At 44.2% G+C, this 20,680-nt stretch overlaps 1 protein-coding gene across 1 annotated transcript; it reads left to right on the forward strand.

Annotated features, from left to right (window-relative positions):
• Positions 1 to 7,057: 7,057 nt before the first annotated feature.
• On the forward strand, positions 7,058 to 10,238 carry LOC125525816 (non-specific lipid-transfer protein 4.1-like). Its single transcript, XM_048690818.1, has 2 exons — positions 7,058 to 7,500; positions 9,965 to 10,238. The coding sequence occupies exons 1-2, from the start codon at positions 7,142 to 7,144 to the stop codon at positions 9,972 to 9,974; spliced, it is 369 nt and encodes a 122-aa protein (XP_048546775.1). The 5' UTR covers positions 7,058 to 7,141; the 3' UTR covers positions 9,975 to 10,238.
• Positions 10,239 to 20,680: the final 10,442 nt, after the last annotated feature.

Genomic DNA, 20,680 nt, shown 5'->3' on the forward strand with positions numbered 1-20,680 from the left:
TTGCTGTTTAAGGAAGAGGCCCGGTGGGCTTTTTAGCATGATGGGCCGGGCTCGGGCCTAAGTTTTAGGCACGACGGCCAGGCCGGACTGGGCTCGGGCCTAGTTTTTTTGCATCGGGCTTTCGTAGGTCCAGCCTGAAGCTCGGCCCAGCCCGACAAATGGCCAAGTATACATGGCAAGGAAGAACTCCAACTACTGAGAGCAAGTACAATAAAGTGACGTAGGTGTATTATAAGATATTAAATATTAAATATTATATTTTTGTTTAGTTGAAGGAGAAAGAAGAGAACCAGGCTACGGATTAACAGTCAGCTATAGCACGTGCTTTTAAACACTACTATATGTGGGAGAGTGAGATGGGTCTAGGCCGGGCTCGGGCCTAGTTTTTTTTGCATTGGGCTTTCATAGGCCCGACCCGAAGCCCGGCCCGACCCGACAAATGGCCAGGTATACATGGCAAGGAAGAATTCCAACTATTGAGAGCAAGTACAATAAGATGACGTAGGTGTACTGTAAGATATTAAATATTATATTTTTGCTTAGTTAAAGGAGATAGAAGAGAACCGGGCTACAGATTAACAGTCAACTTTAGCACATGCTTCTAGACACTACTGTACGTGGGAGAGTGAGATGGGTCATGTATCAATAAAATAGTACATATTTATATCTATCTATTATCCTTGTTGGTTGTAAATTTGGCTATAGATGACATAGCAACATCATATAACCAACAGTTTTTTTTGAGGCAATATAACCAACAGTTGGATGTACTATTAATCACGCGCCGGCTTTTCTTCTTGCATTTGTCTTTGCCAGCCTCCCAAATGCCCCTGGCGCCAACAGGGACTCTCCTTCCTGGCCCAGTCACCCGCGTCGGCTTCCCACCCCTTTATTTTTGGTATTTTTTTCTTGTTTCTGCTTTTTTTCTTCAAAGTTTGTTTTTTCTTTTTCTTTTATTTCTTGCATTTCAAGCCATGAATGTTTATTAAAATTCATGACCATTTTAAAAAATCAATGATTTTGTTTAAAACTCATGAATATTTTAAAGTCTCTAATTTTTTAAAATTTGTGAACATTATTTGAAATTCACATTTTTTTAAAAAAATTTGCAACCATTTTTGTAAAAATCATGGTTTTTTACGTGCGGGAATCAAATCCAAAACATGTAAGAATACCACAGTCACACACCAAACAACCCCACTCTCCCCTCAGAACAAATGTCATCTTCAATAGCCGACCCAACATGATATACAAATGATAATAGAAACACCGCTAAAACATAATTAAACCCAAGCCAACATAGGTAAAAGCAAAACGAGACAAACAACCATAATAATCTGCTAGAGAAAAAGGAGTTGATCCCAACAATTTGTTGCTAGAGAAAAAAGATAGTTAATGCTACGAGTGAAGAACGGCACGGCAAAGCGCGCGTCAGCCTATGGTTATACTTGGTGTTCCCAAAAATGAAAATCACGTAAGAGCAATAGAACATATTGCCTGGAAAAAAAATAGAACATACTAAAAAAAACTAAAGATTCGTTTTAACAATTTTCACAGTGCCATCACAGGCTCGGTTAGAATACCTAGCTAGTTCCATCACATACTTAACAAACATCCTAGCTCGGAGCAAACAAAACCCTGATTAAGAAAGAAGCACCCGCACAAAAATTTAGAAAAATTAAGGGAGAAGCTCATACGTGGTTTGAGTTGTCCAACGGATCGGGGTTCGTCTCTCAGGCGCCCGGGGACGGGACGGCACCATCCTCTTCGGTGCCTATGAACACTCTGAGATTTGGGTCGTTTGAGCCATTTTCGGCTCCTCCCAGACTCTGGAGTGACCGGCTGGAGTCCGATGACGTGCTTGAGCGCACGGTACGTACCCTGGACTTTGATACTACTGATGGTCCCGTGATTGGGGGCCCGGAGGTGATTGTCTCTGTGCTGACCTCGGTTGACGGAGGGGAGGAGGAGCTTGGGCAGCTGGCCCCTCTTTCTCCCGCTTTGCCCGTTGTCTCATCCCGGGCGACGGAGCCAACGACGGCGGATGTGCCTAGGGGAGGGAGTCCTAGGCAGGTGGCCTTGGCTCCCTCTTCTCCTCCAGCGGCTAGGGCGGCCGCACTACCGGTGGTGCTAGCGACTCCCTCTAGCCAGAGGGCTGGGGCGGGCCGGGAGCACGGGCAGGAGGCCCACGCACTCCCCTCCCCCTGCGCGTCGGTGTCCCAGGGCGTCGGCTCGAGGCCGATGTCGATGGGGCCATGGAGCTCCCCATCGCTGCCTTCGGCGGTTCCTGCTGCTTCTTCGAGGAGTGCAGCCCCGCAGTGTGTTGGGGGTGAGGCTGGAGGCCTTACTTCGAGCGGGGCAACTCGGGAGGAGGTCATCGCTTTTGGAGGGATTCCGGATCCGGTATCTGAGGGGCGATGGATGAGCTACCGCCTCCAGGATCATCCGGAGGTTTACGACATGCAGCAGCGGTGCGCCATGAGGGCGACCAAGCTTTGTGACATTGAGGTCACTACTGGTATGTCGGTCAACACCTCTAATTCCATATTGCATTTTTCTAATGATGAGATTATTAATAATGCAAATCAATTAGGAGTTTCACTAGGTAGTAATGATAGTGAAATCTCTAACTCTGTAAATGATATCCTGGATTTGGAAGCGAAATGCGCTTTAGAAATGATTCGAAACTTAGCAGCGGTCAAACCCATGAATGACTGATATAGATGTGTTGGGAGTTAGGGTGCTAGATAATTTTTGTGCGGATCTTGCACCATCCCTTCCCGAGTCATAGGAAGAGGACGACACTTTCGAGGCTGAAGTAGTTAGATCCACGGAGCCCGGGTGTGTGGACCGGGTGGAGGATCAAAACAAACCTAAACGCAAGTGGAAGCGAAAGATTTACCCTGCTTCGGCGGTGCGCAGGAGTGCTAGGATCCGTACTACTAAAAAAATTTCATGATGAAATATGAGAGGAATATTTTGGAATAGCAGAGGTCTGAAAGACTTGGCTAAAAGAAGGTTTCTTGCAGATGCTTCCATCGAGCATAGGTTGGACTTTATTGCTCTCTCGGAAACTGGTAGAGATAATTTTTCTCCCCAGTTTCTCAGTACTTTATCGGGAGGTGTCGATTTTGATTGGCACTGCCTTCCTCCGAGAGGAAGATCGGGTGGGATCTTACTTGGAGTTAGATGTGAATCGCTGGAAGTGCGAAGTGTAGTGATGGGAGATTTCGCAGTTAAGTTTCAGGTTAGGTCGAAGGCCGATGGGTTTAATTGGGCACTGGTGGTGGTATATGGTGCCGCGCAGCCCGAACTCAAACTGGAGTTTTTGGCAGATCTTGTTCGAATTTTTGGTTCCGAGCAGCTTCCAATCTTGGTTGGGGGTGATTTCAACATTATTAGAAGGAGAGAGGAAAAGAACAATGATAATTTTGATGGCAGGTGGTCGTTCATGTTTAATACCATTATCGAAAGCTTGGATCTGAGAGAGATAGAGCTTTCAGGTAGAAAATTCACCTGGGCTAATACCTTGACAAACCCGACGTTCAAGAAGCTGGATCGAGTCCTTGCGAGCGTCGAATGGGAATAGAAATTTCCCTTGGTAACGGTCTAGGCGCTTTCGCGCGGAATTTCTGACCACGCGCCTTTACTGGTGGACTCTGGTGAGGCAACCCACATGGGGAACAAAAACTCTTTTTTGTTTGAACTGGCGTGGTTTGAAAGAGAAGGCTTTCTAGATCTGATAGCCAGGGAATGGGCTAAGGATGTAGGAGGTAGGACTTCGGTTGAGCGCTGGCAGAATAAGATAAGGCATTTGAGAGTTTCTTACGTGGGTGGGCTAAGCATCTTAGTGGGACTTATAAGGTTGAAAAGGAAAGGCTCCTTACACTTATTCAGTCCCTAGATTTAAAAGCCGAGTCCACAATCCTACAGACCACGGAGCTTAATGCTAAACTTGAGGCGGAGATGAGATTGAAAGAGCTGCTCCGTGACGAAGAATTGAAGTGGGCGCTGCGGGCTAAGGTTCGCAAAGTTGTTCAGGGGGACGCAGACACTCAATTCTTTCACCTGATCACTAATGGCAAGCACAAAAAGAAAAGAATCTTTCATCTTGAACAAGACGAAGGAACAATTTTAGGACAGGAAAACCTAAAATTATACATAACCAAATACTATAAGCAGTTGTTTGGGCCTCCGGAGGATAATTGTGTATCCCTGGATGAGTTTAGGATTGAGGATGCTCCTCAACTCGCTGCTGATGAGAATGATATTTGAACTACCCCATTTTCGGAGAAAGAGGTCTTTGAAGCCATTTCACAGATGAAAAATAATAAGGCTCCAGGGCTGGATGGATTTCCGTTGGAGTTCTATAAAAAGTGCTGGCATATTATTAAGGGGGATTTGATACCATTGTTCCATGATTTATTCTCTGGTTAGATTCAGTTATTTCACCTGAATTTTGGAACGATAATCCTGCTTCCTAAGAAAACAGAGGCTGTGAGAATTGAGCAGTTCAGGCCGATCTGCCTTCTTAACGTTAGTTTCAAAAATTTCACCAAGGTCGGGACTAATAGGCTCATGCAGATTACGCATTCTATCATGCATCACTCCCAAACTGCTTTCATGCCGGACAGAAATATCCTAAAAGGAGTTGTGGTCCTTCATGAAACGCTCCACAAAATTCACACGAAAAAACTAGATGGAATTGTTTTCAAGGTGGATTTCGAGAAAGCGTACGATAAAGTCAAATGGCCTTTTCTTCAACAGGCCTTGCGTATGAAAGGTTTTGATGAAGCCTGGCGACGACATGTAGAATCTTTCACGCAAAAAGAGAGTGTTGGAATTAAAGTGAATGACGACATAGGTCATCATTTCCAGACACATAAGGGCCTGAGACAAGGTGATCCGATGTCTCCTATTTTGTTCAACATTGTAGTTGATATGTTGGCAATTCTAATAGGAAGGGCTAAGGAGGCTGGTCAGATGGGTGGCTTGGTGCCTCATCTAGTTGATGGAGGTGTGTCTATGCTACAGTACACTGATGATACTATAATTTTTATGGAGCATGACTTGGCAAAAGCGAGAAATATGAAGCTGGTGTTATGCTTATTTGAACAATTGTCCGAGTTAAAGATTAACTTTCATAAAAGCGAATTGTTCTGTTTTGAAAGAGCCAATGAGGAATAAGAGGCTTATAGGCAATTGTTTGGGTGTGAATTGGGGGCTTTACCTTTTACGTATCTAGGTATACGAATTCACCATCATAAGCTGACAAACAGAGAATGAAAATGTATTGAGGATCGATTTGAGAAGAAACTGAGTTACTGGAAGGGTAAGTTCATGTCATACGGAGGCCGATTAATTCTTATTAATTCGGTTCTCACGAGTATGCCTATGTTTCTCTTGTCTTTTTTGAGGTTCCAGTTGGAGTTAGGAAAATGCTGGACTTCTATCGATCCCAATTCTTCTGACAGAGTGATGAACTAAAAATAAAATACAGACTCACCAAATGGGATATTATCTATCGACCAAAAGACCAAGGGGGTCTTGGTGTTGAAAATCTTAAAGTCAAGAACAGATGTCTTCTCAGCAAGTGGCTGTCTAAGTTATCTGTAGAGATAGAGGCCACATGGGCGCAGATTCTCTGTAGTAAGTATCTTCATTCCAAAACTTTATCCCATGTGACAGCAAGGCCGACGGACTCGCCTTTTTGAAAAGGGCTGATGAGAGTCAAATCGGCCTTTTCAATAGGCCAAAGTTTATAATCGGAAATAGCACCAATACGCGATTCCGGGAGGATACATGGCTAGGAGAGACACCCTTCGTGCTTCAATACCCATCTCTTTATAGTATTGTTCAACGACGCGACGCTTACCTTGCAACATTACTTCTGTCCATCCCCCTTAATATTCAATTCAGGAGGACGCTCGCCGGTAATCGTTGGTAAGTTTGGCTCCATTTAGTGAGTAGACTGATGGAGGTCAGCTGTCTCAACAACCCGATCAGTTGCGCTGGAAGCTTACTAGGACTAGGGAGTTTACAGTTAAATCAATGTATCTCGATGTTATCAACTCTAGCTTCATTCCTAGTTCCAAACATGTTTGGAAAGTCAAAATTCCTTTGAAAATTAAAGTGTTTATGTGGTTTGTACATAAACAAGTCATCTTAACCAAGAACAATCTGGCAAAGCGCAATTGGACAGGACCTACTAAATGTAGTTTTTGTGATTGGGATGAAACTATCAAACACCTTTTTCTTGACTGCCCGCTGGCAAAAGTACTATGGCGGACGGTGCACATAGCCTTTAATATTACTCCTTCGAATTCTGTCAGCACATTATTTGAAACGTGGCTTAACGGGATAGAGACCGGAATAGGAGACACATTCGCGTAGGAGTATGTGCTTTATTGTGGGCAGTCTGGAACTGCAGAAATGATTTGGTTTTTAACAGAACAACAAATATTCATTTTTTGCAGGTTATCTTCTGAGCCACTGCGTTGATCCGTATGTGGTCGCTACTCACTCTGACGGAGGCCAAGGAGCGTTTGGTTACTGCATCTACCCGGTGGGAGATGGTAGCACGAGATATTTTCAACCGGTTTGGATGACGGTCATGTAATAGGGTAGGCAATTAGTTTCTCTATCTTTCTTATGCCAGCCGGTTGTGACTTTATAATTATTTTTTATTGGCTCTCTGTGAGCTTTTCTCTACTGACTTTGAGACTTTAAGACCTTTGTTTAACCTATTTGCTTTTTAATAAAGTTGGCCCTATGCATCGTTCTGATGCAGAGGCCGGGGAGCCCCCGTTTCAAAAAAAAATATATGTGGTTTGTATCTAGAAACTGGAAAAGCTTGCAACTACAAGTTGTTGAACGAGATATGGAAATGAGCGAAACGTACGTGTTCCTCTGCTAATAAGGTTGTTAATCTTCCCAAGACTAAGGTTAAAATAATAATAATTCTTCCAAGACTTGTAGTGTTCTCCAATACTACCTCACCAGCTCACCCAATGTACCTATAAATACCCATGCACGCACAGCACCAAAGCTACCGATACAAGAATCACCACTACTAAATAAATTAACTGGACTAGCTAATCAACAATCGGTAGCTTCTTCTCTCAGTCGAGCCAAGGCAACCATGAGCAGGAGCTCGAGCTTTGCGAAGGCCAGCAGCCTCACCGTCCTCCTCCTGCTGGCTCTCGCCCTCCAGCAGCTTGAGGCAGACATGTCAATGTCGTGCTCCGGCATGCTCTCCGACCTGTCTCCGTGCCTCGGGTTCCTGCAGGGCGAGGAGGACTACCCCTCGGCCGACTGCTGCGACGGCGCGTCAAGCCTCGTGGCGGCCGCGGCCACCACGGCCGACCGGCAGGAGGCGTGCGAGTGCCTCAAGTCAGCCGCGGGAGAGGGCAGCGCCGAGGCGACTGCGGCGCGGGACTTGCCGGCCGACTGCGGCCTCTCCCTGCCGTTCACCATCTCCCCCGACGTCGACTGTTCCCAGTGAGTACTTTTTTTCAAAAAAAAAAAAATTACAAAAAAAATACAGCACAGAAACGCAGGTGCCGACACGCTAGCACACTCACCCATGAAGATGTGCACGTAAAATTTACCCGTATGAGCACTTTTGAGAGATTTAGACGGCTGATCTTGAAGTCGTCACATACACGAACACGCCACATGATTGAAAGAATAGCGTCGGAAGTCTCAAATAAATCCTGTAACTATGCAAGACTAGAACTTAAACCTATATGGACTACACTTCAACACAATGAACCTAACCATTTAAGGTAGACTTAGTTTGCTGAATGATCCGTCCTTGACAAGTGACAATTATCTACATAGTCTTTCAAAAAAGGACGCGGTTGTTTTGATCCAAAAACACAAAGTCATTTTTTTTTAATTTTGTGTGCCAAGCATTGATAAATGTTTTGACTGGCTGCAAACTTTCGTTGCCTGATGACATTCATGCAAATTGTGGTAAAAAAACAAAATTGATGCTCCAAAATGCTTTTGAAATTACATTTTGAAGCATTGACTTTTTTTGCCATGTTCTCCACGAATGTCATCTGGTGACGAAACTTTGCAAACAATCAAAACATTTTTCAAAGTTTGGCAAGAAAAATATAAGTTCTTTACTGTTCACACAAGGTCAAATGAGCTTGGGATCAGAACAACACTTTTGTTCAGAAAAGATTTATCTATATAGAGCATAATTTAGACTCACACATGCGCATGCCTACCACCATCACTTGCATATAGTCACACAGTGCTTGTTGAGAAGAACTGAATGAATATCCGGTGCTCTTAGCAGTTAGGTGCTACCAAGATATCATGATTTAAAAATTAAATTAAATATTTTTAAATACAAGACACGTTAATACCTAAGTGTTGCGAGCATTGGATACTTCCCCGAGGACTCATCATATTTTTTTACATAGACCATTTTACTCGTGGGAAAGTTACATCAAGACGATACAACATCATAGAGTTCATAACCGGGTTCTGCACAACTAAATGCATATATAGGTTATTCATCATATATATAAAAAACTAAATGCACATATAGGTTATTCATCATATATATAAAAAACTAAATGTAAAAAAGTCCATTCTCGTTTCCAAAGCTCGCACTATGGCTCAATGTTTCTTCAAAACGTTTATGAAAACAGAAAAAATGTTTTTTGGGGCCTTGTAGACTATGCACTCCCTTTTGAAACTTTAAAGCTTTTTTTCGCATGTATTCTTTCTCTTTTGCTATCATCCACTACTTTCTTTTTATTTTCATATTCCTTCTAGTTCACCTGATCAAATGTTATGCCTCCCCCTCCTCCCACACACACACCCCCACCCACCCAAACTTGTTTTACCCTGGGATTTAGAGTTCACCACTTTATGATACATAATCAATCAAGTGACCCCTGGAATGTCTCATCTATGTCAAAAAATAAGAATAATTTGGTGACACTTAAATTCGACTGACTTAGTTTAGAATCTTGCAAATCAAGGAATGAGATTAAAAGATACCCCTTGAGATGAAAGGGCGTTTTAGTCTTTTTATACTGGTTATATCTAATCCCTTCAAAGTTAACCTGTTATTCCGTTCTATATCTTGATTTTTCCTATCTATTTAGATCACTGGCAATCTTATTTTCCTCGTCCTTTCCTCTTCCTCCATTGTCCTATGACAGGTGATGTGGTAATCTCGAAATTCTTCATGCATGTATATGTTCTTGATACACGCGGTGTTGAGTTAATTAGGTGAAAAAACTGAAAGTGGCACAGTTTATCATGGTATGGTGTCGGTTCATACTACATCGCATCACAACCGATGCTCAATTTTGTGTGTATCTATGCCCAACATGCTCAATCAAGGGGACCAATGTCTACCCATATACGTACCCACAGGCAAAAGCCTTGGTTGTGCTCTACTCAAGTGTTCGATGGGTACCAATGAGTAGCTTAGCATACACATATATTGAAATACATGTCACTCAACAATAATTTGATAGAAATATGAAATTTAACTCAATTTCATGACATAGTCAAAGGACTTAATGCACATGTCCACATCACACAGATAGGTTTGTGACTTCAATAGTTCAGGACATGCACAATGACAGTTGCCCACAATAGTATGGCCCCATATGTGAACTTGTCATGTCAGGTTTGGTTATACTTGTAGACACAAATTTGTGCCCATGTCCTACACATGACTAGTTGGGTAGAGTTCAGGAGTAGCCGATTGGCATAAAACGTGCCCAACACCTGCACATGAGGGTCGAGTGCCCATGGGTACCCATACCCCTAAAAAAATTGTCATGTAGTTCCGAGCATAAGAAAGAAAATACCAGCACAAGAAAATTTCATGGTGAACATAATAACCTTTTCAGGATGCATGACAATGACTGAAAGAGGAATAATTTCAAATGGGTTAACCTTCTTTTCTACATTCTTTGTTCTACAGGATTGACTGAAATAAACCGACTACCCCGATATGGCGGATCAGATAAAGGCGAGGAGAACGTACTTTGTTCTGGAGCTATGTTACAATGACAAAAATTATCATGTGTTGTAACCATTCGATCTTATTACCCAGAAAAAAAGGAAGAAAAAACTAGATGGACACTTGTGTCAAACGTGTGTGCCATTGTTTAGCCTCGGTTTATTCTAATATGTAAGAGTGTTGTGTCTGTGTGCTACTATTACTGTACTTCTTTATGAACACACCTTTAAGATCAGCTTTGTGCTTTTGTTCAGGCTCACCGCCATTCTTTTGCTCTTTTTGAAAGAATCCTACATACCTAAGTAGTTGACCCCCACTACCTTTGGCTCTCTCAACATGGAGCCCTCCACCTCACCAAATGTTCTGCCTAAACAATCCATTTCTACCAGTACACAATGACGATGGCTACTCAGTGTCCACACTCCACACCCACTGGGTGAGCTGTGCGCCGACTGGGGACTATATCAATGAAGGAAATATGCCCTAGAGGCAATAATAAAGTTTTTATTTTATATTTCCTTATTCATGATAAATGTTTATTATTCGTGCTAGAATTGTATTGATAGGAAACCTTAATACATGTGTTGATACATACACAAACACTATGTCCCTAGTGAGTCTCTACTTGACTAGCTCGTTGATCAAAGATGGTTAAGGTTGTTGGGGAACGTAGTATTTCAAAAAAATTCCTACGATCATGCAAGATCTATCTAGGAGAAGCATAGCAACGAGCGGGGAGAGTGTGTCCATGTGCCCTAGTAGACCGAAAGCGGAAGCGTTTAGTAACGCGGTTGATGCAGTTGAACGTCTTCACGATCCAACCGATCAAGTACTGAATGCACGACACCTCCGCGATCTGCACACGTTCATCTCGGTGACGTCCCTCATACTCTTGATCCAGTTGAGGCCGAGGGTGAGTTGCGTCAGCACAACGACGTGTTGACGGTGATGATGAAGTTACCACTAGTACATTGAGCTCCTAAACAAACGGTTTTAACCTCTTTCTGTGACGGCATTTGGAACCGTCGCCAAGTGAGTGTGGGTGATAGGGGGGTCTTTCCCACACGAGCCAGAAACCGTCGGGGATATGCCCTCATGGCACACACGTTTGGCAAAATGATGTCGTGTGCGACCGACGAGCGCTCAAATATAGAAATACATATAGTAGAGCTAAAAAATACAATTATATGTCGAAATTGTTTCGTCGTAAGTACATCCCACACAGCCAATCCCTGCTAAACGTCTCCGTTCGTATGTACATCCCACACAGTCGCTCCAAGGAAAACGTTTCCGTTCATAGGTACATCACACACAATTTTTCCTGTTAAATCGCTTGCGTTACTAAATATATCACACACGGTCCGTGGAAGAAACTATGTGGCAAAGGCTGTCCATCACACATAGTTTTCATGTGGTAAACGTCTGCGCAAGGTGGCCTAACGCAAACAGTTTTTAAGAGAAAGTCGTGTGTGATTGTTCATTGATCCAACACGGTTTATTCCTGGAAACTGTGTGCGTTGCCTGAGGTCATCGCCCACGGTATTTTTTCAACAACCGTTTGCAGTAGCAAAACCCAATTAGCAGGCTAATTATCCGATTATTCATAATCCATTTATTAATCTAATTGACTGTTCATATTAAGCACACAATATATTTCATTTTCATAATCGAAATACATCAGAGTACAACATCATATAGCTTCAGCACTCAGCTACCCCATTACACAACTACACCAGGACCAAGTTTCACGTGGAACATCTTTAAACTTTCAAAATTACCATCATAGACGGTACATAGACAGATGTATATCATCTAGAAAACTGCTGAAGCAAAAGGCGAATGTTGAGCCTTCATTAATGTTGAAGGTCTTTGTAACTTTAGGTCAGTGCCTGTGGATGATTGACCGTCCATCCTTCATCCTCTTCAAGAACACTTCAATATTGAACCATGTGTGTTGTATGAATACCTTCCCCGCCTCTTGACCATACATGTGGTTTGAGAGGTAATCATAAGTCTTGGAAAGGCCTGAAAACAAGGATGTGCATAAATATCTTCTCTATATTGGAAATGGGGCAAAAGAATAAAAAAGGCAAGGTATAATAGTTAGTACCATCCTGTAGTGAACTGATGGCTTCATTGTGCAGACAAAGATCTTGTTATTTTTTGTCGCTAATTTCTTTATCCTAACAATCTTTCCGAGTTTCTTGACTTGACTGATATTCATGGACAACTCATTTCCCCATATGCAAAAAGGGTCGAACAGTGGGTCAAAACCTCTGACAGCAGGACCTACATATGCAAGACCAAATTGTTAAAAACCTAAATATTAGAATGGTTCCTGCAATTGCATAATAATGTGCTATTAGACAATGGACCATGCACGTGCTAACCTCGATTGTAAACCTCAGTGCTTCCCATTGTTTCCCTACAACACATATAAGGTAGTTAGTCATCAGGTTAAGTAAGGGTTCGTATGCTATCAGTAAAATATGTTGATGAAAAATAATCACATTACAGATTCATCAGATTAATTAAAGCCACACGAAAAACCCATTTATCCAAACCAAGCATGATTAAGAACTAGGAAATATAGCACTTGTATATGTTTCTCATGTATTAGGTGCAGCCAAATTCGATTTATTCCTCACATACACAACAATACAAAATTCTCCCCACAACAATTGGACATCGCATTGCAAAATTGAACCAAGCAGTTAACTAAACACCACAACAAATGAACCAAACATTAACTGAGCACCACATGCACAATATAACATAGTCCTAATAGAAGATCACACAGTTAACCAAACAGTTAACTACAACCAATTATAGCAATTGTATTTGTTTCTTATGTATTTACTACAGCCAAATTCAATTTATTCCTCACATGGTATACAATAACAGAATGCACCCACAATTTTGTAAAGATAAATTTAATTTATTTCTCACATGGATGACAATACAAAATTGCAGCCTGAAGAATTGAACATCACATTTGCAGAATTGAACCAAAAAGTTAACTGAAGACGACAACTGATTAACAAAATAGTTAATAAGTGAGCACCACACTTCATGACATATAGAACATATACACTAGAGCAACAGATTGCATGGTAAAATTAAATAGCACAATTCATTAGAATTTGTGAAGGAAAGGCAGGAGAAGCACACGCAACGGGTAAACCGAGCATGCTTAACCGGCGTAGCTAGCCAATGGCAAGGTGCTCCTTCAAGATCTGGGGGTCGGCATGAATGGCAGCCATCGCGACCTCATCCACGCGTGTGGCCGCTATTTGCTTCCCCACTGCCAAATGATCCTTGAGGTCCTGGCTATACTGCGTGCACCATGTCTTAGGCCGGCGCTTATTTGGTGGAGGGGTCGGTGATTTGTGTGGAAGGTGTCACGCTCGCACCGGCGGTGGGGGCATGTGGGATGTGGAAGGAGGAGGAGGATGGGGGTCAGGTGTGGATTACCTGCCTGGATAGGCGAGGCCGAGGATCGTGAAGGAGGGTCCCGGTGAGGAGGCGGCGACACTGCAATCAAGGAGTGAAGGTTTCAACTTGGAAAGGAAGGCGAAAAGAAGGGAAATGTATCTTTTGGTAAGGGGAGGGGGCGGGGAGGTAGATATTTACGCGGAAGCCGAAAATTTAGAATCGCTTCAGCCAAAAAACTGGCGCGCAAAGTGTCATCAGACACGATCCCTTATTCAGACACGATACAAAGATATTTTGTGCTGCATCTCACACGAGCGGTTATAATAAACTGTGTGGGTTCTACTTGATTTTTCGTCTTGATTTGAATTACATAATGGGGTCACAGCGGCCATGGACGGTGTTTGAATTGCCAGACCTTTTATCTGTAGTGATCATAAAAGAATTGGAATTATTCAGGGTTCGTTTGGACATTTCTATGCATTAAGTGAGTTTTCAATGCATTTATGTGCATAATTCAAATTTGAACTACATGCACATGCTCCAGTGCATATAAATTGGTTGAAAAATCAAATCTTTGTCCTTGGGTGCATGCTTAGGTCCCATGCAAGAAATGGGAATGAATTTCAAGCACCATGGCACCGTTGATTGCCGGCAAAACATTGAGATGCCTGGTTTTTAAATTCTAGTAAATCCAAAACTCGTCTGAAATTCATGAAACTTGGCATGCTATCACGGAGCGGCATCAACATGTCATGGTAAAATTTTTGTCCCATTTGGGGCAGGTTTGGATATATGATTCTCACAAACCGGAGCTTCTCACAATAAGCATGATGGTTTCGGTAGGGAACATCCCACCTTTGGGAACGAAACGATATCCATTGCCTCTTATTGCTTTCAATTTTTTTTTCTCGTGTCAACATAGAACAACAGGAGTGTTGTGTGAATTTTTGTGATTTTTCGGGGTTCGTTTGGACATTTTTATGCATTAAGTGAGTTTTCAATGCATTTATGTGCATAATTCAAATTTGAACTACATGCACATGCTCGAGTGCATATAAATTGGTTGAAAAATCAAATCTGTGTCCTTGGGTGCATGCTTAGGTCCCATGCAAGAAATGGGAATGAATTTCAAACACCATGGCACCGTTCATTGCCGGCTAAACATTGAGATGCCTGGTTTTTAAATTCTAGTAAATCCAAAACTCGTCTGAAGTTCATGAAACTTGGTATGCTATCATGGAGCGGCATCAACATGCCGTGGTACAAATTTTGTCCCATTTGGGGTAGGCTTGGGTATATGCTTCTCACAAACCAGAGTTTTTCACAACAAGCATGATGGTTTTCGGTAGGGAACGTCCCACCTTTGGGAACGAAATGATATCCATTGCCTCTTATTGCTTTCAAATTTTTTTCTCGTGTCAACATAGAACAATAGGAGTGTGTGTGAATTTTTGTGATTTTTCGGGGTTCGTTTGGACATTTTTATGCATTAAGTGAGTTTTCAATGCATTTATGTGCATAATTCAAATTTGAACTACATGCACATGCTCCAGTGCATATAAATTGGTTGAAAAATCAAATCTGTGTCCTTGGGTGCATGCTTAGGTCCCATGCAAGAAATGGGAATGAATTTCAAACACCAGGGCACTGTTCATTGCCGGCTAAACATTGAGATGCCTGGTTTTTAAATTCTAGTAAATACAAAACTCGTCTGAAGTTCATGAAACTTGGTATGCTATCATGGAGCGGCATCAACATGCCGTGGTACAAATTTTGTCCCATTTGGGGCAGGTTTGGGTATATGCTTCTCACAAACCGGAGCTTTTCACAATAAGCATGATGGTTTTCGGTAGGGAACGTCCCACCTTTGGGGACGAAACGATATCCATTGCCTCTTATTGCTTTCAAATTTTTTTCTCGTGTCAACATAGAACAACAGGAGTGTGTGTGAATTTTTGTGATTTTTCGGGGTTCGTTTGGACATTTTTATGCATTAACTGAGTTTTCAATGCATTTATGTGCATAATTCAAATTTGAACTACATGCACATGCTCCAGTGCATATAAATTGGTTGAAAAATCAAATCTGTGTCCTTGGGTGCATGCTTAGGTCCCATGCAAGAAATGAGAATGAATTTCAAACACCAGGGCACCGTTGATTGCCGACAAAACATTGAGATGCATGGTTTTTAAATTCTAGTAAATCCAAAACTCGTCTGAAATTAATGAAACTTGGCATGCTATCATTGAGAAGCATCAACATGCCGTGGTACAAATTTTGTCCCATTTGGGGCAGGTTTGGGTATATGCTTCTCACAAATCGGAGCTTCTCACAACAAGCATGATGGTTTTCGGTAGGGAACGTCCCACCTTTGGGGACGAAACAATATCCATTGTGTTGGGGATATTACTACTGGACATAAACTAGTCAGGAGTAGCCGGATTAGCTTTATGAAGATTAAGAAGCCCATGAAGATGTAAGAATGATGGCGCTCTACGAAGGCCCGAGGCCCAGAGGCAAGTTAAGGCCTGTAGATGTAAACTGACTTAATTGTGTAACTTGCTTTGTAAGATAGGAAGTGTAGAGACCGACCTGGACACGTTTATGATCCGGCTTCGGGACTCTGTAAACCGGCGGGCGTCGACCTATGTATATAAAGGGATGACCCGGCAACGGTTGAGGGACAAGAGACAACAACTCGAGAGCCAGACAAAGCGGATTCGCTCCCTGGCCTTCGAGACCCTAGCAATACCAATCACAACTAGAGGCAGGCTTTTACCTTCATCGAAGGGGCCGAACTAGTATAAACTCCCTGTGTCCCCTTGTCCGGTTTAACCCCTTTAAGCTAACCCGTTGCGATGGCTCCACGACTAAGTCCTTACACAAGGACATCTGCCTTGACAAACCCACGACAGTTGGCGCCCACCGTGGGGCTATCGCACGATGGTTTTGAGTTCTTGAAGGGAAGCTTTGATGGACTCAAGGGATACGCTGTGGGCCGGATGACAAAGAGTCGTCGCGGCAAGCTCTACATCGACAACGCAGGATGGGGTCCCGAGGCTGATTCAATCGAATACGGATACTGGGTCCCCTTTGGTGGGATTCACGTCTTCATCGGCAAGCTTGGTGAACCGGCCCCTGAGCCGGACATCTGCACCGACATCATCGAGATGCCTCAGCGTGCAAGCCCTTCGCCGGTTCAGCCCGTGGCGAAGCATGTTTTCGTAGGCGTCATCCATGGAGCAGAGTACGAGGACGGACCGGCATCCGATGGAGAAACCGTTGTCTGTTCCGACGACTAGTCTTCTGGAGAGACCGAATCGCTCTATCAGTTGCAGGACGGTCGGATTAGTGGAGGATCCGAGGGCAATAGTAATCCGGATTCCCCTGATCTGCCAAACCGGGCCGCTATCTTCATGGCCAGTACACAGTCGGCGCCTCATTCATCAGCTGCCGCAGCAATACTCTCCGGTTCAACAACGGCCACGCCGGTGGGGGCAAGAAGCTCTGCACCGCCTCCGGCTCAAGTCCTGTCTGACATGTTCGATGCTTTGGCAACATTGATGGCCGCGGAGGTGGATGCAGTAGCCCGAGATTAGCACAACACGGAGATTGCAAAGGTTAAGGATCAGATAGCCCAGGCTAAAGCGAACCTAGTGGTAGAGAGCGCCAGGATGGCTACAGAATGGGCCGATTTGGAAGCTCAGGCCTACCGGATTAGGTTGGATCAGAATGGTTCTGAAGAAGTCATGAGAAGAAGGTACCGATCGCATCTCCCATCGGGTTATGATCCACGAAATCTCTTCAATACGCCAGGAGCAGGAACTAGTAACCAGCCAATATTAAACCGGACGGAGGCACCAGGGACAGGAGCGCCGGTTCAGCCGCGCATGATGGACCCGCCTCGTCAGAATAACATCGTGCCACAATATGTTCCAACACCTCCTAGGCATTACTCCAACCCGTTGGACAACATTGTGGCCGCCGCTTCACGATTAGCAGCCCTCCCGACCGACGGCGAGTCAACAGTTGCGGTTGAAGCACGACGGGCCAGCGATCTCCTTCAAACGGCTGTAAATCAGCAGCAGGCATATTCGCACAGCCGTGAGAGGATTCATTCCACCCTGTGTCCAAGCGGAGCTACATCAGGCATGTTGAGGATGAACCGGCCGTGTCAAGCAGTGCACGTCGCCGTAACTCGCCGCGAGGACACAACCCGGCAGGGGGCGGTGCCAATGCGCAGGATGTGGTGGATCATGGTCGCGCACGTCGGGAGGCCGAGTTAGCGGCCCTGCACGAAGCCCGTCAACCTACTCCGGTTCACCCCACCGCTTCAGTCGAACCAGGGGTAGTATTCAGTTCCTTAGGGGTGCCGTGCCTTACCCCCGCTTTGCGTAATGTGAGACTGCCCAAGGATTTCAAAGGATCTCGTAAGGTACCCAATTATACCGCCGATCTGCAACCAGAGGCGTGGGTTGAAAGTTATGAGATGGCAATGGAGATGTTGGATGTGGATGAAGCAGTATGTGCTAAATACTTCACCATGATGTTGGAAGGAACAACTCGTACTTGGTTGAAGAGCTTACCAACTAATTCGGTCGGATCATGGGCCGAATTGAAGCGCCGGTTTATCCAGAACTTCAAAGATACTTGTAAGCAACCCATGTCAATTGTGGATCTGGCCGCTTGTGCCCAAGAGGAGGGGGGTCCATGACCCATTGGGTAAAGCGGGTCTCAGCAATTCTGCATTCATCGGATCGTATCAATGCAGATACCGTAGTGTTAACATTGGAGGGCAATTGCCGTTTTTTGCCGCTCAAACAGAAGTTAGGAAGGCTCAAACGTCACTGCAATGATATGTCGACGCTTATGGCCGCTTTGGTTAAATACACCGATTCGGATACTACTAAAGACCCTGACTCAGAGGAGGACAAACCGGGGAAACGGAAAAAGAACGGGAACACCAAGGGGCAGCAGCATAATCCGGCCAGCCATGGCAACAATGGTAAGCACAAGGCCGACAACAGTTTGGACTTTGTGGCTAACACCAACGCACAGGAGAATGGTCAGCGCCGTAAGGGTAAGCAGCCCCAGAGAGGCAGCGGTTCAGACCCCAATTTGGAGCGCCTGTTAAATCAACCCTGTCCAAAGCATGGATCCAAGGAGAAGCCGACATCGCATCTTTGGAAGGATTGCTACATCATGAGAGATTTTAAGAACTCCAATATGTTTCAGTATGACAATGGCCCGCCCGGCGGTTCATGAGGTGGTTTCCACGGGCCGGGTTACGGAGGTGGCAGTTCCGGTTCAGGATTTCAGGGAAATCAAACCGAATACAATAATCAAGGGAATCAGGGCAACCAGGAAGGTTACAACCATCAGGGGAGCCAGCAGCAGCAACATTCGGGTTATCAGAGCAATCCTAGCAGTTAAATAGTGGGAAGTACCATGTCTTCACCACTAGCTTGTGTAAGCATGATCAGAAGCTTCACAAGAGGGCAGTAAACTCTGTTGAACCGGCGGTGCCTCAGTATTTGCGCTGGTCTGAGCAACCCATTTTGTGGAGTAGAGAGGATCACCCCCCGGGTTGACAATCCGGGTCATCTGGCTTTAGTGGTGGCCCCTCAAGTTGGGGGATACAAGTTCACTAAGGTACTCATGGATGGGCGAAGTAGTATCAACATTCTATATTATGATACATTCCGCCGTATGGGGTTGACAGATAAGAATCTTAAACCGTCAAACACTGTTTTTCATGGTGTGGTGCCTGGTAAGTATGCATATCCAGTGGGCAAGATAGCCTTAGAGGTGGCTTTTGGAGATGATCATGATTCAAGATCAGAAACATTGACTTTTGAGGTGGTGAAAATCAAAATTCCGTATCACGCTTTGTTTGGGCGGCCGGCTTACGCTAAGTTCATGGCAAGGCCGTGTTATGTTTATCTGCAGCTTAAAATGCCAGGTCATAAGGGGACCATCACAGTACATGGGAACAGGAAGATCGCTTTGGAATGTGAGGAAGGTGATGCGGCTTATGCTGAGTCGGTTTGCGCCACGGTGGAGCTGAAGTTTTATAAAGACCAAGTTGATCTGGCAGATATGACTTCTTTGAAAAAGCCAACTACGGAACATGATCCGGCGTTGAAGTTTAAATCGGCCACAAATACTAAGTTGGTTGACTTTGTTGCTGGCGATTCATCAAAACAGTTCAGTATCAGCGCTAACCTGGATCCCAAATAGGAAAGCGCGCTCATCGAGTTCATCCATGAGAACCGGGACATATTTGCATGGAAACCTTCTGACATGCCAGGTGTACCGAGGGAACTCGCTGAGCACACGCTTAACATTGATCCTAAGTTTAAACCGGTCCGGCAGTTTCTCCGCCGCTTCAATGAACAAAGGCGCAAGGCTATCAGTGAAGAGGTAGCTCGGTTGTTGGCCGCAGGGTTTATCGTAGAGGTCTTTCACCCAGAGTGGTTGGCTAATCCGGTGCTGGTTCTTAAGAAAAACGGCACTTGGCGTATGTGTGTAGATTACATAGACTTGAACAAGGCTTGTCCTACAGACCCCTTTGCCCTCCCTCGTATTGATCAGATCATTGATGCTACGGCAGGTTGTGACTGTTTGTGTTTTCTGGATGCTTACTCTGGTTATCATCATATCAAAATGGCAGTTAAGGACCAAGAGAAGACAACTTTCATCACTCCCTTTGGAGCCTTCTGCTATGTCTCCATGCCCTTTGGGCTTAAGAGTGCCCAGGCGACTTATCAACGCTGTGTTCAGAATTGTCTTCATAAGCAAATTGGGCGTAATGTTCATGCATATGTGGATGATATTGTGATCAAATCCAGAAAGGAGGAAACATTGATAGATGATTTGAGAGAAACCTTTGACAACCTCCGGGTTTACAAGATGATGCTCAATCTGGAAAAGTGTGTCTTTGGTGTCCCGGCAGGCAAACTCTTGGGATTTCTGGTATTGAACAGAGGTATTGAGGCTAATCCAGAAAAAAATCTCAGCAATCACATCTTTGGCTAAACCGACGTGTATCAATGACGTTCAACGATTGGCCAGCCGGATTGCGGCTTTGAGCCGGTTTATTAGTCGTCTTGGGGAGAAAGCTATTCCTTTATATCAGATGCTGAAGAAAACAGATGATTTTGTCTGGAGTGAGGCGGCTGATAAAGCGTTTGAGGATCTGAAGAGGCAGCTAGTTGAACCGCCTGTGCTTGCAGCAACGAT

Source organism: Triticum urartu, chromosome 7 (genome assembly GCF_003073215.2).
Source record: "Triticum urartu cultivar G1812 chromosome 7, Tu2.1, whole genome shotgun sequence".
NCBI classification, from domain to species: domain Eukaryota; kingdom Viridiplantae; phylum Streptophyta; class Magnoliopsida; order Poales; family Poaceae; genus Triticum; species Triticum urartu.

What these genes read in the sequence shown, in the direction of transcription:
- LOC125525816 (XM_048690818.1), top strand. Translation starts at nt 7,142, where the DNA reads ATGAGCAGGAGCTCGAGCTTTGCGAAGGCCAGCAGCCTCACCGTCCTC.